Source organism: Ascaphus truei, chromosome 6 (assembly GCF_040206685.1).
Source record: "Ascaphus truei isolate aAscTru1 chromosome 6, aAscTru1.hap1, whole genome shotgun sequence".
Taxonomy (NCBI): domain Eukaryota; kingdom Metazoa; phylum Chordata; class Amphibia; order Anura; family Ascaphidae; genus Ascaphus; species Ascaphus truei.
The window spans coordinates 61,363,106-61,379,888 of NC_134488.1; the positions used below are offsets into that span (position 1 = coordinate 61,363,106).

General features: G+C 44.9%; 1 protein-coding gene across 1 annotated transcript in view; it reads right to left on the bottom strand.

Annotated features, from left to right (window-relative positions):
- Positions 1-485: 485 nt before the first annotated feature.
- LOC142497118 (bone morphogenetic protein 8B-like) overlaps positions 486-16,783 on the bottom strand; it is a 28,220-nt gene continuing 11,922 nt past the window's right edge. Inside the window, exons 2-7 of the mRNA XM_075604491.1 lie at positions 5,788-5,980; positions 5,520-5,668; positions 2,435-2,629; positions 2,191-2,270; positions 1,973-2,083; positions 486-701 (exon numbers count right to left, since the gene is read on the bottom strand). Coding sequence (XP_075460606.1) covers positions 552-701; positions 1,973-2,083; positions 2,191-2,270; positions 2,435-2,629; positions 5,520-5,668; positions 5,788-5,980 — 878 coding nt within the window. The 3' untranslated portion in view covers positions 486-551. The remainder of the gene's footprint in view (positions 702-1,972; positions 2,084-2,190; positions 2,271-2,434; positions 2,630-5,519; positions 5,669-5,787; positions 5,981-16,783) is intronic.

Sequence of the window (16,783 nt, forward strand, 5' to 3'; positions counted from 1 at the left end):
TTTAGGACAGTGATTAATTATTTTGTCATACTCTACACCTTATATGACTATACAAGTTCATTAAAACAAAATGATTTATTATGGCAGCATGTAGAATTCTTAATGACTACATTGGGAAATACAGAAAGTCAGCAGCAATCCCTCCCAATAAAATAATACTTAGTCCTTCGGTCAGAGAGTCCCTTTGAGCAGACTGTTTTACCGTTCATGCGTCTCTCTGCCACCCCCGCCCCTTACTTTGATATTCTGGAAATGCCCATAGGGAACAGAAAGGCAATTCTGCTAGACCAAGGGACCTTACCAGTAAGCCTAGTGCAGAAGAGGATCACTGGCTCAGCTAAATGGGGGTTGGACCAAGAGTAGGGCTGCTTGTTTAGGTGTGGTGGGGAATCATAGTGTTTTTTTAACAATAATAAATAATGTTATAATAATGTTTTTAATGGCAATAAACATTTATGGTAAATAATATTTTGTTGAATTAATTTTTATTTATTTATTTACATCTGTTTTATTAAATATTTGCCCCTGTGCAAGTCCCATTTGCGTCTCGTTCAGTGACAGCCACAAGACTTGACGACCATGTTTCGATGTTTTTTTAATATCACGTTGTTGTTGTTGTCGTAATACAGGACTGACGTCGCAGTGAGCTTTGTGGGGGCACAGCAGGCTTTGGGAACACTTTCTGGCTTCATAAGATGAACCTGAAGAGACAAAAACACCGGTTACTTTTGAATATACTTTTGTCGTTCATACTGTAGGTTGCAGAAAGCTTGTGGGAGAAGGTATTTAGCTGTTCTAACATAAACACAGAGAGACAAATTCTGTTGAAAGAAAACTCCTATAAGAGCAGCTCTTACCTGTAAGAAGGGTATGATTCAGTAGTTAGATTATTTTCAGTTTATGTGAAAATATTTGTTTTAATATTTTCTTTGGCAGAAAAAGGTGCCGTTTACATTGGATTTCTTGTGACTGCTCATTTTAGGGTTGGCCTTGAGCTTTACTGAATAACTTGCCTGGTAGATGGGTGAATGTATTTGGATTTGTTACAGGTATAAATCTGTTTTTCTGGTTATCATTTTGTCAGTGTATAATAAACTCCATCGCTAATCTATTTACTAGATATTGTTAATATAATCATTTTTCCTTACTTGAGATTGCAAACCCTTTAAAATAAATTGAAATCCTACAACTCTGGCTTGTGTAACCACTTAACGGCTAAAAATATTGTACCTCTTTCTGCACTAAAAATAAACCTGCAACAATATATGCAAAGTCCATCCCTACACTGTTCTCTTTCTCCGTTTCCAGTCTTTTCAGGGTTTGATCTGTCATGCTGCTACTCTGTTGTGTTGTATTTATCCTCCATGGGTAGTATTTTCTTACAATGGGTAAAACATACCATTTTTTTTCCTCGTGAGTTAAATACTTTGTTTTAAGTAACAATACTAGTTATATGATGGCTCTTATGATATAAAAGACCAATTCACCACAATCATTGCCCGTTTTCAATGAGACGATCCCTTGTCTTGACCTATAAGAACAGTCCGGATTCTGCGTCTTGTATGTAAGTGTCTAATGGGCTTTATTATACGTGTTGTTATTGCAGTGAATGTTTTTTTTATTAGTCACTTATATGTATTATTATTTTGCTGCATGCGGTATTCTATCTTCTTGGCCACTGTGACTTTCCTCTTTGTAAAAGGAAAAAAGAGATGTGATTAAAGCAACGTTTCCAGGTTTCATCCAATATGTACATTCCATTTTCCAGCATATGCTAACTAAACCCGCAGCTCAGTTTAAGTTGTATCAGTGGATTTACAATGGAAATGTTAATTAAAATGTAGCTAACTTCAGCTTCTCATAATGGTCACTACATAATATACTGTACCAATGGCAATATATATATTGGATTGACTTTGCAGACTGCAGGGAATGGGCACAATATTGTTTAATATTATCCATCAGTTCTTACCAGGGACTGCAGAATGGCGTGATTGGTGGCGTTCATACAGGAGTCAAGTGGGAAGGAACATTCTCCTTCACAGTAAAAGGCTGAGTATCCCTGAGGAGCTATCACCCAATCCTGAAGAAATGAAAAACATTTTATTGACTGAATAACCATGTTGTGTTGTTTTTTTTTTTTTTTTTTAAATATCTGTGAATAGATTTTATTCCTACAAAAAGATTTACCTGCCATCCCAAGTCCCGAAAGCTGACGTACAACTCATGCCTTTTGCACACCGGTTTGCCTTCAGCAATATGTAGGTGATCTACAACGAGAAATGAAATGTTTCTACAGGAGTTAATAAAGAATACACTTGTTATATAACATGTAGGGTTTTAATCATAGCTTCCAGCTGTGGTTGATGTTGGAAAAGGATAAGCAATGGAATATGGCTAAATAGCTTGTTTATATATTCCTCCCAGTCCTTACCAAAATTGCCAGGAAGTCGGTTGGGGTGCGGTAGATCGTTATGTTTCTTCTGTTGCCTTTTTTTGAGCTGTTTGACTGCCCGTGTTGATCGGATTTGGTTACGGCTTGCCCGGAAAAATGTGACCATAAAGGGTTGTTTGGAACGTGGTCCACGGCGCCCTAACAGGCCGGCCAAACTTGGATCAGTACTTTGCCCTGTAATATTAAAACAAATTGCATAAGGTTTGATATGTGTTATATATAATGATATAATTATTATAATAACTTTCTTTCATATAGCGCTTTTCTCCCAATGGGACACAAAGCGCGTCACAATTACAGTAGAGTGCGCGTCACAATTACAGTAGAGTGCGCGGTAAACACACGTAGGATTGTTACACACACAGTCCCTGCCCAAGTGCGCTTACAATCCTATATCTTTTGGTGCCTGAGGAACCGGGAGATAAAGTGACTTGCCAAAGCTGACACTGGGTATTGAACAATGTATGCACATGATTTGTATTATTTCAAGATGGTTTAAGAATAGTACTGCACTTACGCCTTTCCACCTTACATAATTGAATGTTCTTGCGTTTTACCTTGAATCTTATAGTTACATAGTAGATCAGGTTGAAAAAAAGACATGTCCATCAAGTTCAACCTATGATAAATTAAGACGACAGATACGTTGTCCTTGTATCGGTACTTACAGTATATTGATACAGATGAAGGCAAACAAAAAACCCCATTGACATAAGATCCAATCATATCTCATAAGTGGGAAAATAAGTTCTTTCCTGACTCCAAGAATTGGCAATAAGATTACTCCCTGGATCAACATCCTTCCCATGTTTACTTATCTGGTACAGTATATCCCTGTATTAGTTTCTAAAAGGGTGTCCAACCTTGTATATTTTATGAAGTGCTATACAGCTATATGGATACTCTTCTGCACACACATTCATTTCCAGCTTGAAGTTCAAGAAAGCATATATTTTTTGCATGTGACTATGACAAAAAAGTTCCACGTTTCTGGGGAGAAGACCCCCTTCATCAGGTGAGTGTGTATTGTCCAAGCTGGAAATGAGTGTTTGTGTGGTGGAGTATCCCTATAGCTGTATAATACTTTGGGCAGACGTGAGGCTGCACCTCCTTGTTCTCCTGAACCACCATCAGAAATCTTCAACAGACAGTAACAGCGCAAGTGCACTGGCTTCTAACTTCTTCAGACTTGATTTTGTGAAGTGTGCATGCTCTATCTAGCTTTTTATCAACCCGGTGGCACGCAAACTCATACTTGGGTAAGGTGTGTATCAATAACTAAGGTTACTTTTAGTTATACAGAAAAAGGGAGAAGGGGAAACACAAAATGGATGTGCCCCCTAAAAGAATTCACTTAAATGCACACCAACAAAGTGTAAAAATTAACTTTTAATAAATTTACATAAAACATATATTACCAAAGTAATGTGTAATGTGAATTTAAAAATGTATTAAATCAACATAATCAAGCATCCGTTGCCTCAATCATAGAGTCATACTATCCCTGAAGAAGCTCCTTTGCTGGAGGAAAACGCGCGTTGGACGTGCAATGTTGTCAGTCTCCTACTTGGAGCTGTTTTAATGTAGTGTCTGCAGTCTCCTGGTCCTAACTGTGTAGACCTTTGTAGTCAATCATTTATTCATTTATTTTCAGTCAGTGTGCCTGCATTCTTTGCTCCTCATGTGAGGCGTTTTCACAGTTCAGTACTGTGAATTCACCCCAGTACTGCTGTGTTTGGCAGTTTCGTGATACAGTGTATTCACCATCATTATTAATGTATCTGCCAGCTCTACCACTTTAGCACTCTTATTCAAATATACTGCCAATTTTTCATTGAAGTGCGTAGTGATGTGAATTTAGCAGGGAAGCTGGATATTGAATCCGTCGGCCACTCACTTGTGAATATTTATATATACTTTTTACCATCTGGTCTCACCGTTGCTCCAGAGGGGTTAACACCCTGACTCACAGCATCCTCTGTCCTCTATATCCCAATAATATTGAGTGGTCAACTGGGATAGTATGACTCTATGATTGAGGCAACGGATGCTTGATTATGTTGATTTAATAAATTTTTAAATTCACATTACACATTACTTTGGTAATATACGTTTTATGTAAATTTATTAAAAGTTAATTTTTACACTTTGTTGGTGTGCATTTAAGTGAATTCTTTTAGGGGGCACATCCATTTTGTGTTTCCCCTTCTCCCTTTTTCTGAATCACTTTTTAGTTCACAGTTTGCACCCATCATTTGATTACCTATTTATATACCCAATCACTTCATTCAATTAGTATGGTCCTGTGATCACTCCCTATCTCCCTTGCTGTTTCTTTAAGGTACTTTTAGTTATAGTATTTTTCTCTCATGTATGCATTTATTTTGTGGAAGCTACTAGTTAATTTACGTTCAAATAAATAATACATGTGGAAATTGTTGCCGTATTCGGTATACATGCCTCACTAACGTCCTTTACATTACCTACGAGTCACCTTACTGTGACCTTGGGGCTGCTTTTGTGGTTTATGCCGGATATGTCCTTTTCATTCTAAAAATGTATTTGCTTTATTCATAAAAATGAATAGATGGGAATCTCTTTTATTTGACCAGAATCTAAATCATACGCACATGGTGTCGTACATGAGCTGATATGACAAGGAGTAAATGCTGCACACCATAATATAATAAAGAGATTGATCCAGTTACCGGTGCTCCCATCAATGTACGATCGGCTGCGTCCAATCCACGGCGTACAAGAAGGATAGGAGAGGGGGCACACGGATTTCAAAAAAAGAAATAATTTATTAAAGCATACACAACGTTTCGACCTAATAGGTCTTTGTCAAGTGCAAAAAAGTGGCTTCCACCTATTAGGTCGAAACGTTGTATATGCTTTAATAAATTATTTCTTTTTTTTGAAATCCGTGTGCCCCATCTCCTATCCTTCCTGTCGTACATGAGCTGCCAGGGCCAAATTGGTCCACTCTTTATAAGCAGAGGCTCACTGAAAGAGAACCAACAAGAGGAACATAGAATAGCCACTTAAGGTTTGTTGATTTTACCGTCATCGGTCTCCACATAGAGACGAAGTCCCAAATTATTTCTGGAGTGTAGTAACCAGTGATTACTGGCAGCTGTGACATCAAACACCAGCCACCCCTCATCCCCAGCCAGAATGCGTTCATGGTCTAATAGGGTTAAATCAGAATCCCTATCAAAAAGAAAAGAACAGATGTTACAATGAAGCAGAGACTGATATAAGGCACAATCTTGAATTCAGTATAAAAGGGATAACAGACAAGCGGAAAAACAATGAAACCTGTTCTGCACCTATGGCCATGTTCTCTGTTTATCTCATAGATACTGATGTGAAGCGTCTTGTTGACGTGCCGTATGAAGCTGCGTGTCTTAAAAAGTCGGAACTCGGCGGCTGTCACAGATTCCCCTGTTGGGATTTGAGTCATGTCAAACTTGAACTCCTTCCAGTATGGCTTCTGTTGAAAGATGTCTCTGTCGTTTTCAACTGCAAAAGAAATGTTAGTGTTGAGATGTGTGTTTAACTTTCTACTTCAGCATTATAGCTTTTAATGCCATGTTTATATGTCTTAGAAAGAGTAGAAATTGATATACGTAATTATCTTTTTTTCACCCTGCTGAGAATTTGCATCATAAAATCCATCTGTAGTTTTTATGTGAAGAATTTTACACCTATTACATCCCTCCTGCCTGATAACTGCTGCTTCGGAATCACTGCAATATTATTTCATAAGCAAGTTATGAGTTTCTGTTTATTCCCTAAGAGAAGCAATTTCCTGTTTGCTGTAGTCACTAGATGCTAATTATGGGCCACTAGACACTTTTCATTCTACATATCCATTTTGAGATGCAAATCAAGTTTGAGCCATGCTGAAACGTTTGCCTAGAGTCAGGATCTAAATATCTTTTAAAGTTTGGTGTAAATTGGTGAAGTACAGCAGGGCCCCAGTCATGCGGCGGGTTCCGTTCCAAGGACCCGCTGCAAAGCGAAAATCGCCAGAAAGCGGATCTGGCGATTTTCATTATGTGCGCATGCGCAGACCGGCAATGCGTAGTTATACGCATGTGCAACTTCAGCAAAGCCCCTCATTCTGCGCATGCACGACCCCGGACCGGCCCGGTCTGCGCATGCGCGACATGGGACCGGCCCGGGCTGCGCATGCGCGACATCGGACCGGCCCGTTCTGCGCATGCGCAACACTGGCAGCCTACTCGGTACCGCCGTATCGGCGACAAGCGGGGCCTTCCTGTATATTTCTGGCATAATATTAGCCAACTTTGGTGCCCAAGGGTCCCACAATGAAATGTTTTGTGACGCGTCTCAGGATACACTGGCTGCAGAGTGGGAAAAGTATTAAACGTTAATGGTAAAAAATTGCAATTTTCATGCTCTCGTACCTTTTAAATTAAATAATAAAAAAAAACACACAAGTAGGATTAGACAAAAGTCTGAGTACCATGTCTCATACAAATCTAAGTGGTGGATTTGTGCACCAAACTGTGAAGCATGTTTGTGACACTTGTACCACAGCGCGGTACAATGGAGTACAGAGTTATGTATATTAGATAAACAGTTACATACAGGTGAGGACAAACAGATACAAAGAGGGCCCTGCTCGTGAGAGTTTACAATCTAGAGGTAATCAGGGACAATGTTGAAACAAGAAGGCAAGGTGGCTGCTTATTGTAGTGTAACAGGGTATGTCTTTTCTGCCTATCTTTTCACACCATGTTATGTAAGTCCAGCTAGCTGCAGGCAGTAAGGGGTTAATCTGTGGTCTTGTTGACCCCCCTCATACCCCTCTTATGAGTGACAGAAGTAAGGTGGTGATTCACGGCCTGTGTAAGCTTATCTGATATAGGTATAGACCATGAGCTTGTCCCTTCTTATTCCTCCTAGGAGGGAGTGGCAAATTTAGTTAGTCCTGTTCCTGCTCTGGAGGAGAGAGGAAGCAGAGAGCTGTGAGTCTCTCCCATAGCGGAATGAGCCACAGAGGCCCTGTAAGACCATGGGCCATCACCATCCAGAGGTCTGGGACCTCTGAGACTCTGCATCGCTGTAAGGAAGATCTGCAGTGGATGCATGCCATACAATAAAAAAATGACCCTTGTTAGCATACTCCTGTCTAAGTATCAGTCCTTGGGCAGGAGGGAGACGTATGCAATATTGGAGGCTGATTTCTGGACACCCTGGAACCCACTAGGGCTGTAGGTGCTAACACCATGAGAAGAACTACAGAAAGAACCTAAGCCTGTCCTGATCTCCATTCCATCGCAGATCCAACTCAGCTCTCCTGATACTAAGGTATCCGCACCATACACAGGTAGCAGAAGCTGTGCAACTCCCACTGGGGAGGGGGGAAATAGTGCTACATTTGGAGGCGCTGCTGAAATCAGGGCAGGCCTTACAGTAAGAGCAAAGAAAGTACGCATCAGACAGAATGCTAAGGGAGAGGGAGATTAGATATAGTGTTCAGGGGACCCCGGCCTACAAAAACAAGGGACCACATTCCCCGCCAGGGAGCTATAGTCTGTCTGCCCCAATTGAGCAAACTATGCTGACATAGTATACTTTCATATCGAGTGTCATGGAGGAGAGGGGGGTCTAGATATGGTGTCCAGGGGACCCCAGCATACCATAACCAGAGACCACATACCCCGCTAGCGAGCTATAGTCTAGTCTGCCCCAATAATCAGGTCTTGTGTGCTGAAGCAAGGGCTATTGCTGGTTCTGAGTCACCCTGGATATTGATAGCTGTGGAGTCTGGAAGGGATAGATGGTTAACTTGGTCCAAAAATCTCTGAAGAGATCCATAGTATCAGTGCTAGATCAGGGTGGTGTAAGGTGCTGCCAAGGGTGTCGTAGGAGGGGTGCCTGGACCTACTCAGGTGCCTGAACCTCTGTATAGAGACCCACCGCAGTGCTACTAGCAGTGGATGCACAGGGAGATACAGACACTCTGTATGCAAATTATCATGTGCAACATGCTGGAAGGGTTTTGCTTAAACTAGAAGGTAACTACTTGCTCAGAATATGCAACCTGAGAAAAGTGGTTCCCTGACCAGAATGGGAGGGAACGTGTGCAAGGAAGGTCTTTAAATTGGCGGCCACCGCGTCGTGGTCCTATGCAAGTGTCATAAAATGGAGCTCCCGTCAAGAACACGGGTCCGCACGGGATGCTGTGTACCACTTTGCAAAAGATCTGCAAATAGTTGCATCCTTTCGGCGCCAAACGCTGGCACCGCCCACCAGAGTGACTGGCTCGTCCTGAGTCAGGTCCGTCTAAAGCAAACAGCCCCACCTCTGAATTCACCCAGGGGAGGAGCTAAATATCCTTTAGCCAATCAGGGACTGTCTCAAGAAAAGTAGGAGCCTTCACTGTTTCTCCATGAGTGTTATTTCCAGCAGAATTGTGACCGAAAGAGGAGTAACGAGTAAATTCTACCTCAATATGGGTGCTTCTACTGAGTCGCTTGATTTGGAAGTCTCCAATTATTCCCTCCCAGGTGGCTACCTGATAGTGAGGATCGGAGGCCAAGTTCATCTACGATGAATTTGCTCCCACTGTCGCTTGCCTGGCGGCCCTGTCAGCCTAGAAGTGCGGTGTCAACACTGTGGCACCTACTATCTGCGGCCTGCGAGCCCAGTGCTACCGGAGGTATGTGTGCCTCTTTCAAGAGCCGTTACCCCAACTGGTGCGTTCTCGTTTGTCTTCCCTAAAATGGAAGCTGTGGACCCGTGCGCCCTTATCAACGCAGCCGGATGCCCCAGTGGTCCGGTGCCACCTACTATTACATCTACTGCCGTGGACCCTGCTGTGGGCCCGTGGGCCCTACAACTACCGGTCCCAGGCCTGGGATCCGTACCTACCAATGTCCTAGAGGGTGGGTTGGCTGCCCCAGGAGTGTCGGGGGGAGGAAACAGTGCTACAGTAGGATAAGGTGTGGTCAGGTTAGAATATGGTCCAGTCTGCCAGCGAAAGCTATTAAGGTTTGTTTTGGGGGGGGGATGGGGGTGGGAGAATGTTACATAGGGTGGACATTGGTCCAGCCACACAGCTGGTCCCAATGGGGTTGCAGGTGGAGGGAGTTGGATGTTAGAGCTATGGCGAGTAGGCTTCCTTGAAAAGCTAAGTTTTTAAACATCTGAAAGCTAGGGGAGAGTCTGGAGCATGGTAGGGAATTCCATGGAGATTTATGATAGATAAGGATACTATAACACTTGTTCTCCTCTCCTCCTTTTCAGATGCTCTACTCGGGTGGGGGCTTTCTACTCTAAACCCACATCTACTAAACTTTTAAGGCATGTTGACATGAAAAAGAGATACTAGATACTATGTTAGTGAGTAAATTAAGCATGAACTCACCAGAATGCCTTCGGTAATCATCACTTTAATATTCAAATGGCAATTTTCTTTTCCGTTGTACTTACACTATTAAAACAATATTCGTTTTTTATTGTATCTGTTTCTATATGTAGCCCCATTTGGGGACTACGAGTTAGTTTAAGGGGTTAATATCCTTAATGGGCATGTGATGCGGGACAACTATGCCGAAGGTGTTGCCACTCCTTTGTATATATGGTGACTAGTGATGTCACAATAGGGAGATAGAAGGGTATATGTAGCTCCGCCTGATGTTCTAAAAACAGGTTCCTTGGAAATCAGACTGAAGCCTCAACGTGAGTCCTGTAAATAGGTTTGTGTGTATAGTTATGTGTATTAAGGTCCTGTCACCATTTATTGTTTTCAGTTAAGGAGCGTGCTCTACATAGTTAGCGCGTAGGAGTAAGGCTACGGCCCCGCTGTCTGCACTGCACACGCGCCTACCAGGCTGGCGGCGCGCGCAGCTGCGTTCCCCGGTCTGCAGTGAGCTGCAGGGGGAAAGACGGGGCGTGGCGTGACAGGGGTGCGGCCATGATGTCACCCGGCAGGTTCGCCCTCATTGGCTGACCCACCAGGGGCGTGGCCTAATGCTCCATCGCTAGTATTGAGCACAATTTTCGTGTCTGCAGGAAAAACTGTTCGCGCAGCGCGGTGGCCACCCCTTGGAGAGGGTCCGGCCCCATGGAGGGGCGGCTCTTGTCCCCGCAGCACCCGCAGCAGGCAGCGGGGACCTGCCCTAAGCATGTGCTCAGCAGGGAGGGTAGTAGCTCTGTAGCATAATTGCATCGACCCCACTGGAAGGTCCGGAGTAAACTCCTGATCCAATATGCATTGACGAGGTAGGCAGTATGCAGAGTAATGGGATACTGATCCTCGAGAACACAGTGTATTTCCACCTTAGGCCCACTTGAGATGGGACATTATTGACGCTATGCAGGACATTGACAATCTAACAATTACTAAAGGAAACCAGCATCAGTACCTCCCCAGCGTAGGAGTGAGCGCTACCAGGGGAAGAAGCACAGAGTAACCATATTACTTGCCAACCGTTAATGTCTGAAGTGAAGTCTGTTTTGTATGGCGAGCCTTATCAACGACTGTCAATAAAGCTCTTCTTTGTACTACAAAAGTTCCTGGCCCCCATCATTATTCTATCTGCACATCCACGCCCGGCCTGCACGGACCCAGCACCCTGTACAGGTGTGAGAGATTGAGCAGCCATGTGTATATATGTGTGTATATCTATCCAGCTCGGTGTCAGCTGCTTTAGAGCTGGACATGGAGGGTTACATTTATAAAGGGGGGAAAAAAACCATCAGCAGCTGAAGGGCTGGCCATTGTGTATCTTAAAATAAACAGCAGCAGGCAGGAGGCCGTCCTGCGAGGACGGATGTGGAGAACACTTGTGGCTGTGGCCTGGCAGCCTCATGTGGACAGCTATATAGTGGCAGGATGTAAATTATTGTGTTAAAAAACATTAACCCTCAAACTGCTGCAGAAACCTTCCAGACTGAAATTGCTACATTTTATTAGAGTCAATTTGCTAAACCACGGAGCCTTGAATTATGTATTATTATTTTTTACATTGTGTGCCCAATTGTATAAAGATTTCCAATATGTGCAATACAAAAGAGCAATGTCCTTATACACAACCATGCCGGGTGAATATAACCGATTCTACTACAAATTATGTTAATTTGTAGAACTTAAACAGGAGTACCTAATGTTCAAAAGCCTGGAAACTATTTCCTCCCCGGGGAATAAAGTAATGAGTTTACTTTTCTAGATCCTTTTATGTGGTTTAAAAAAAAAAAATAAAATCTTTGCCAAACATTCACATGTGTTGAAGCGGACTGTAAATACATAGAGGATGTGTCCTGTACTTACAAAAAAAACAAACACTTTAATTAACCGGTACTTTTCTATTCAATTTTAATACAGGGATTTTGCAAATTAGAAGGGCTTTTATCCCCCCCCTACCCCCCCCAAAAAAATCTTGCTGTCTTCATTAAGATAAATGCAGAGAAAAAACTATTTCTTAAAACAATGGATCACATTACTTTGAAGTGCTTTAGCATCACAGACTAGGATTAGGTCCATGACATTTCCTTAACATAGATTTTCATAATGAATACATTGTAAAATGTCTATTTAGTAGGGTAACTAGGCATCTCTAAAACTAAACAAGCAAAGTCATAATCGTAATATTCAGGGGAAGCAGTTTTCCGAAGTCAGAAAAAATATATTAAAAAAAACACAGATGAATGGTATTGCTGGAGCATTGAAAATGCTCTCTCCTGCAGCCAAAAAGTGTGCATGAGGTATACACCATGAAAGGGATATTCATTCATTGGTTCAATGGGTCCTTGTGTTATTAGGGTTACACATAGTGCTTTCCATAAGTGCTATAAAGATTTTCAGATTAAAATACTTCCTTACCAATATTAAATTCTTTTCATCCTATTACAATGCATGACTTTTTCTCAGGATAGTTATTTGGTAGCAATAAGACTATGATCTTACATTTTAGTATTTTTTCTGGTACGATGTTTCCCCAATACGAAAAAAAAAAAACACTTCTAAAATGTTTGCACTGTTTGTATTTTGTAAACTTTTTTGGGGGTGGGGTGGGGGGGGGGTGCGTAAACATGACTGGGTGTTTCTCTCTTATAGGAAGTAATGGTTGAGCTGTCTCTTGATTCTAATGTGTACTAAAGAGCATTTACGCAGCATTCGTTTTCAGATGCATATTATGGTTACATACAGTAGGTTTGGTTTTGCAAGAAGATTTAGAAACCAGGATTGGTAATGAATCTCAATTCGCTTTACTATATCTGACAATAACACAATCATTGTATAGATAGGCTGTCTCCAGACTATTATGAACAGTGTGGCCTGCTTTTACTTTGTAAAAACTGTTACATATTAGAAACTAATAACGAAAATGAACTCCGTGTGTGATGTCCTTTAAAGTGGCAATGCATGGTTTTATTTATTTATAGCCATGGCTGGTCCAGCTATCTCTCTACCTTCCCTGTCACGTAAGTTCTAATAAGATGTAGGCAGTGACAGGCTATCCTATGGGGTATTCCTCCTCCTCATGCTGACTTCCTGAGTGACAGGACTGGAGATAACACAGGGATCTGTGATAGCCAATAGTGGTACAGATACTGGGCCCTCCCACTTTGAGGTTCAGGAAGGAAGTGCCTAAATTAAAGCTTGAAGTTCAACCCCTTAGGGGTGAGACCTTCAGTTGGTTTCCAGCCTGCCCCTGCATGGGGTAGGAGAGTGTTAGAGACGTCTCCTCCCGGCTGGGAGTGAGACGTGTTCAGCCTCATGGGCTGAGGGCAACAAGCTACTCTAGCCAGGCCTCAATATAACCCGCAGGCCAGTACCACCCAGAAGCCAGGGATCTATCCTATCAACTGAAGCATACGCTGTAATGACACCGGCAGTGGCTGCTACAATAAAGATCATCCTCATTTATACTTCTGGCTCGGCGGCAGTCTGTTGCACAGAGGAATTGGGGGTAAAGGTTGTCATGGTGGGACTGCCTTCAGCTTTGCTGAACACACTATGTCTGGAGGCGCTGACACCAAGAGGAGAAGAACCAGCGGATCCCCAAAAAGACTGTTCTGTTCCCCCACACCATCGCGGGCAACTCATCTCTCCTGTTCCCTCGCAGGTAACCAGCACTACATCAGCAGTAGCCTACCCAAGTTCTCCCAGAGGGGAGGCATGTGCTACAATTGGAGGCACTGCTGAGATGGGTGTAAGCAGGACAGGCTTTGGACTTTGCACTGGCAGCTGGCGGTAGTACAAAGAGGCAGGGGTCAGGCCCCTGATGCTACCCCAGGGACCCCGAGCACCAATCTGAGTCAAGGAAGGGGGGAGTCTCTCCCTGATGGGGCCCCCGGGGAGGAGGCTGCCTAAGTCTTTACCAGAAAGACTTTGTTGGGGTGCACCCGAGGGTATGGTACCGGGGAGCGTGGGTACCCTTCATCGTAGTCCAAGACGGGGACAGGACAACCCTTACCACGCACCATGAGGACCCCTGTGCACCTGTGTACAATGAACTGTGCTAGTTGGGACACCCCCCCAAGGGTACAATACCCGGGAGTGTGTTACCCTTCATCATTTTCCTGAACATGAGCCAGGGCCCTTACAGTGTATCGTGAGGCTCCTTGGGTACCAACACACAACCAATTGTGTTTCTGGGACGGGACCTTTCAGGCTCTGGGGATCCCGTGCACCATCCACGACGTACTGTGCTCCTAGGGGCATACCAAGTGGGAAAATTATCCAGGGAGCTTGAACCCCATCTTTGTTCTACAAGAGACGAGCTTCTCACAATGTATCGTGGGGGACCTTGTGCATGTTCAAGGCTCTGGACTTTGTACAAGTCGTCGAGAGTAAAGAACGGGCCCCTGATGCATATCCGGGGACCCCGCATAATTGTATTTTAGCTCTGTTGCAGTGCTCTCAAAATGGAATACTGGGCAAAGTCAAGATGGCATTCTCCCCGAAAATTATGGGACCACGTGGGTTGTGAAGAAGTAAGCAACGCTTTTCTGCAAAAAGTTTGCAACAAGTTGCAACCCTGTTCGGCGGCAAAGTGTAGACACACCTCTCCTTGTGACTGGCTCATCCGGAGCCTGGTCACTACTTGATCCGTCCTACTCCCACTTTGAGTTCCACCTAGAGGAGAGTAAATGCCTGGTATCCAATCCTAGACTTTGTTTCAGCCATGGGAGGGGCTTGCCACACCCTGTGGAGTTTCAGTTCTGCTGAGCTGTGGACAAGTGAGGTGCTGCTGCTAAATCCTCTGCTTTTCTACTGTGTCTGCCTCATCTACTTTGACCCAATATCATGTCAGAGTTGGACCTCACAAACTATTCCCAGCCAGGAGGCTTCCTGGTGGCAACCGTTTATGGACAGCAATTTCTACGGTGTGTGTGCCCTCACTGCAGACTGCCTGGGGGAGATGTCAGCACAACGGCACGATGCCAAAGCTGTGGGACCCAATACATGTGGCCTGCCAACCCTGTGCCACCTGCAGCGGTAACTCAACCGAGCGATCGGGCCTCTACGCCACCTGGTGCGGCCCCTGCGTTCAAGACACCACCTCTGTTCCTGACGGCCTCCGATCAGGCCCTGCTATCCTGGGAAGTGGCCCACGGCAACGTATACCTTGCTGGGCCTCCTGTGGGTCCGTGTACCCAAGTACTTGGACACCAAGGTCCCAACGTTCCTGTAGCTGAGATGACCTCAGCGGTACCGATCCCAACGGTTCTAGAACTGGAACCCCAGTCAGCTTGTCTGGTGGGAGAGTCGACTGCCCCGGGGGTGTTGGGTGCGTCTCCTCTGGTGGTGCTGGAGCAGGCCTGCTTCATGCCGATTGCTACCAGAGGGAGCCGGACACCCCGACATCGCGACCCGGAGGATATGTCCTCATCAACGTCTTCGTCCGATGGAGAAGCTGGTCCAGAGAAGCGGTGGAATCACGAGGTTGCGATGTCCGTCTTAAAGGCCGTGGTGCTGCCGGAGGTCTGAAGGAGCCTAGCGCCAGAGGAGGATGTCGGCGCTGTTCAATACACCACCACTGCGGAAAAGACCAATCCCGATGACATCTCCTATCTGCACTTGGGTGAGACAACATCCCTTTCAACCCGACAGGAGTCCGCTGCGGCCTTGCTGGAGGAGGAACCTGTCGGAGCCCTGTTTTTCATGCCGGGGATGAAGTACTTCCGGTGCAACCGGAAGCGACATCACTGTCATCACTGTCATCGCCGAGCATGGGTCTGCCTAAGGCCTCGTCCAGACTCTTCGCTTGCGTACTGAGGCGCAGGGAAAGCGAGTGCTTTCCCTGGCCTTGCGGTTGCTTGCCCTGCGCTCCGTCAGGGGGCGGGCCAGTGGCATCACGGAGCTGGTTCGCTCTCATTGGGCGAACCGCTCACATGACCGGCCTGTCGCGCCGGCAAGTGGGGGAATTTTAAAATCTGCTAAGACCTACGCTTCCGCGCGCTTGAGGAAGCGTAGATGAGACCCTACTAAAGCCGCTCTAATTGCGGCTGTAGGGGCTCAGTGCTGAGCGGGAGCACGCGTCAGCAAGCAAGCAGTTAACATGGCCGAGGCCTAAGGCTCTCGCGAGCTTGGCTCTTACCGATGACATCGTAAAGATGGCCGCTGTGTCGGATGCAGAACCTCCCTTGTTGCCCACCGGAGAGAGTACTGGACGGTGCTCGTCTACACCTGCTCTACTACAGACCCCAACACAAGATCCCTCTACTGTCCCCTAGAGGTCGTGGCCGACCTACCGATACAAACCCTGGACTGGTCATGGACACTACTAGGCCCAGTTCACCAGCTCCAGTTGTCCCTGCCCGTCACCAACCCCCATACCATCTGCTAAGAGCAAAGGGAAGGCCAATCCTGTGCGATACCTACGGGATTTTCCTGGACCCATAGCCTTGTCTCCTAACCCCAGTGTCTCTGCCCCTAATACTGTCACCTTTTGTACTTACTAAGTTCCATTGCGAGAAATTATCTCCGGGTGTGTCCATGGAATTGAGAGACTGGGACTTTGTTGGGAAGGATGGGGGGGTCATCCGATTCTGAGGGTAAAATACCTTATGTTAGCCGCATTCCTGTGAATAGGTCTCCCAGGACCTTTAAATCATTTAGGGACTCGTCCCTATCCCAGAGATCTGCTACCTCTGGTGTGTCCTACTCCGGTAGTTCAAGGTCTAGTAGTTCACATGAGCCCAGGGAATACCTTAAGTGGTGGGACCCCATGTTTGAGGGTTATGCCCCTAGTCTAAATAGTCTTGTTCTATTGCTTGTAAATGGTTCTATTGTGGATCACAGGTGGGAGGAAGGCCAACTATCCCAGGAAGAGATAGCAG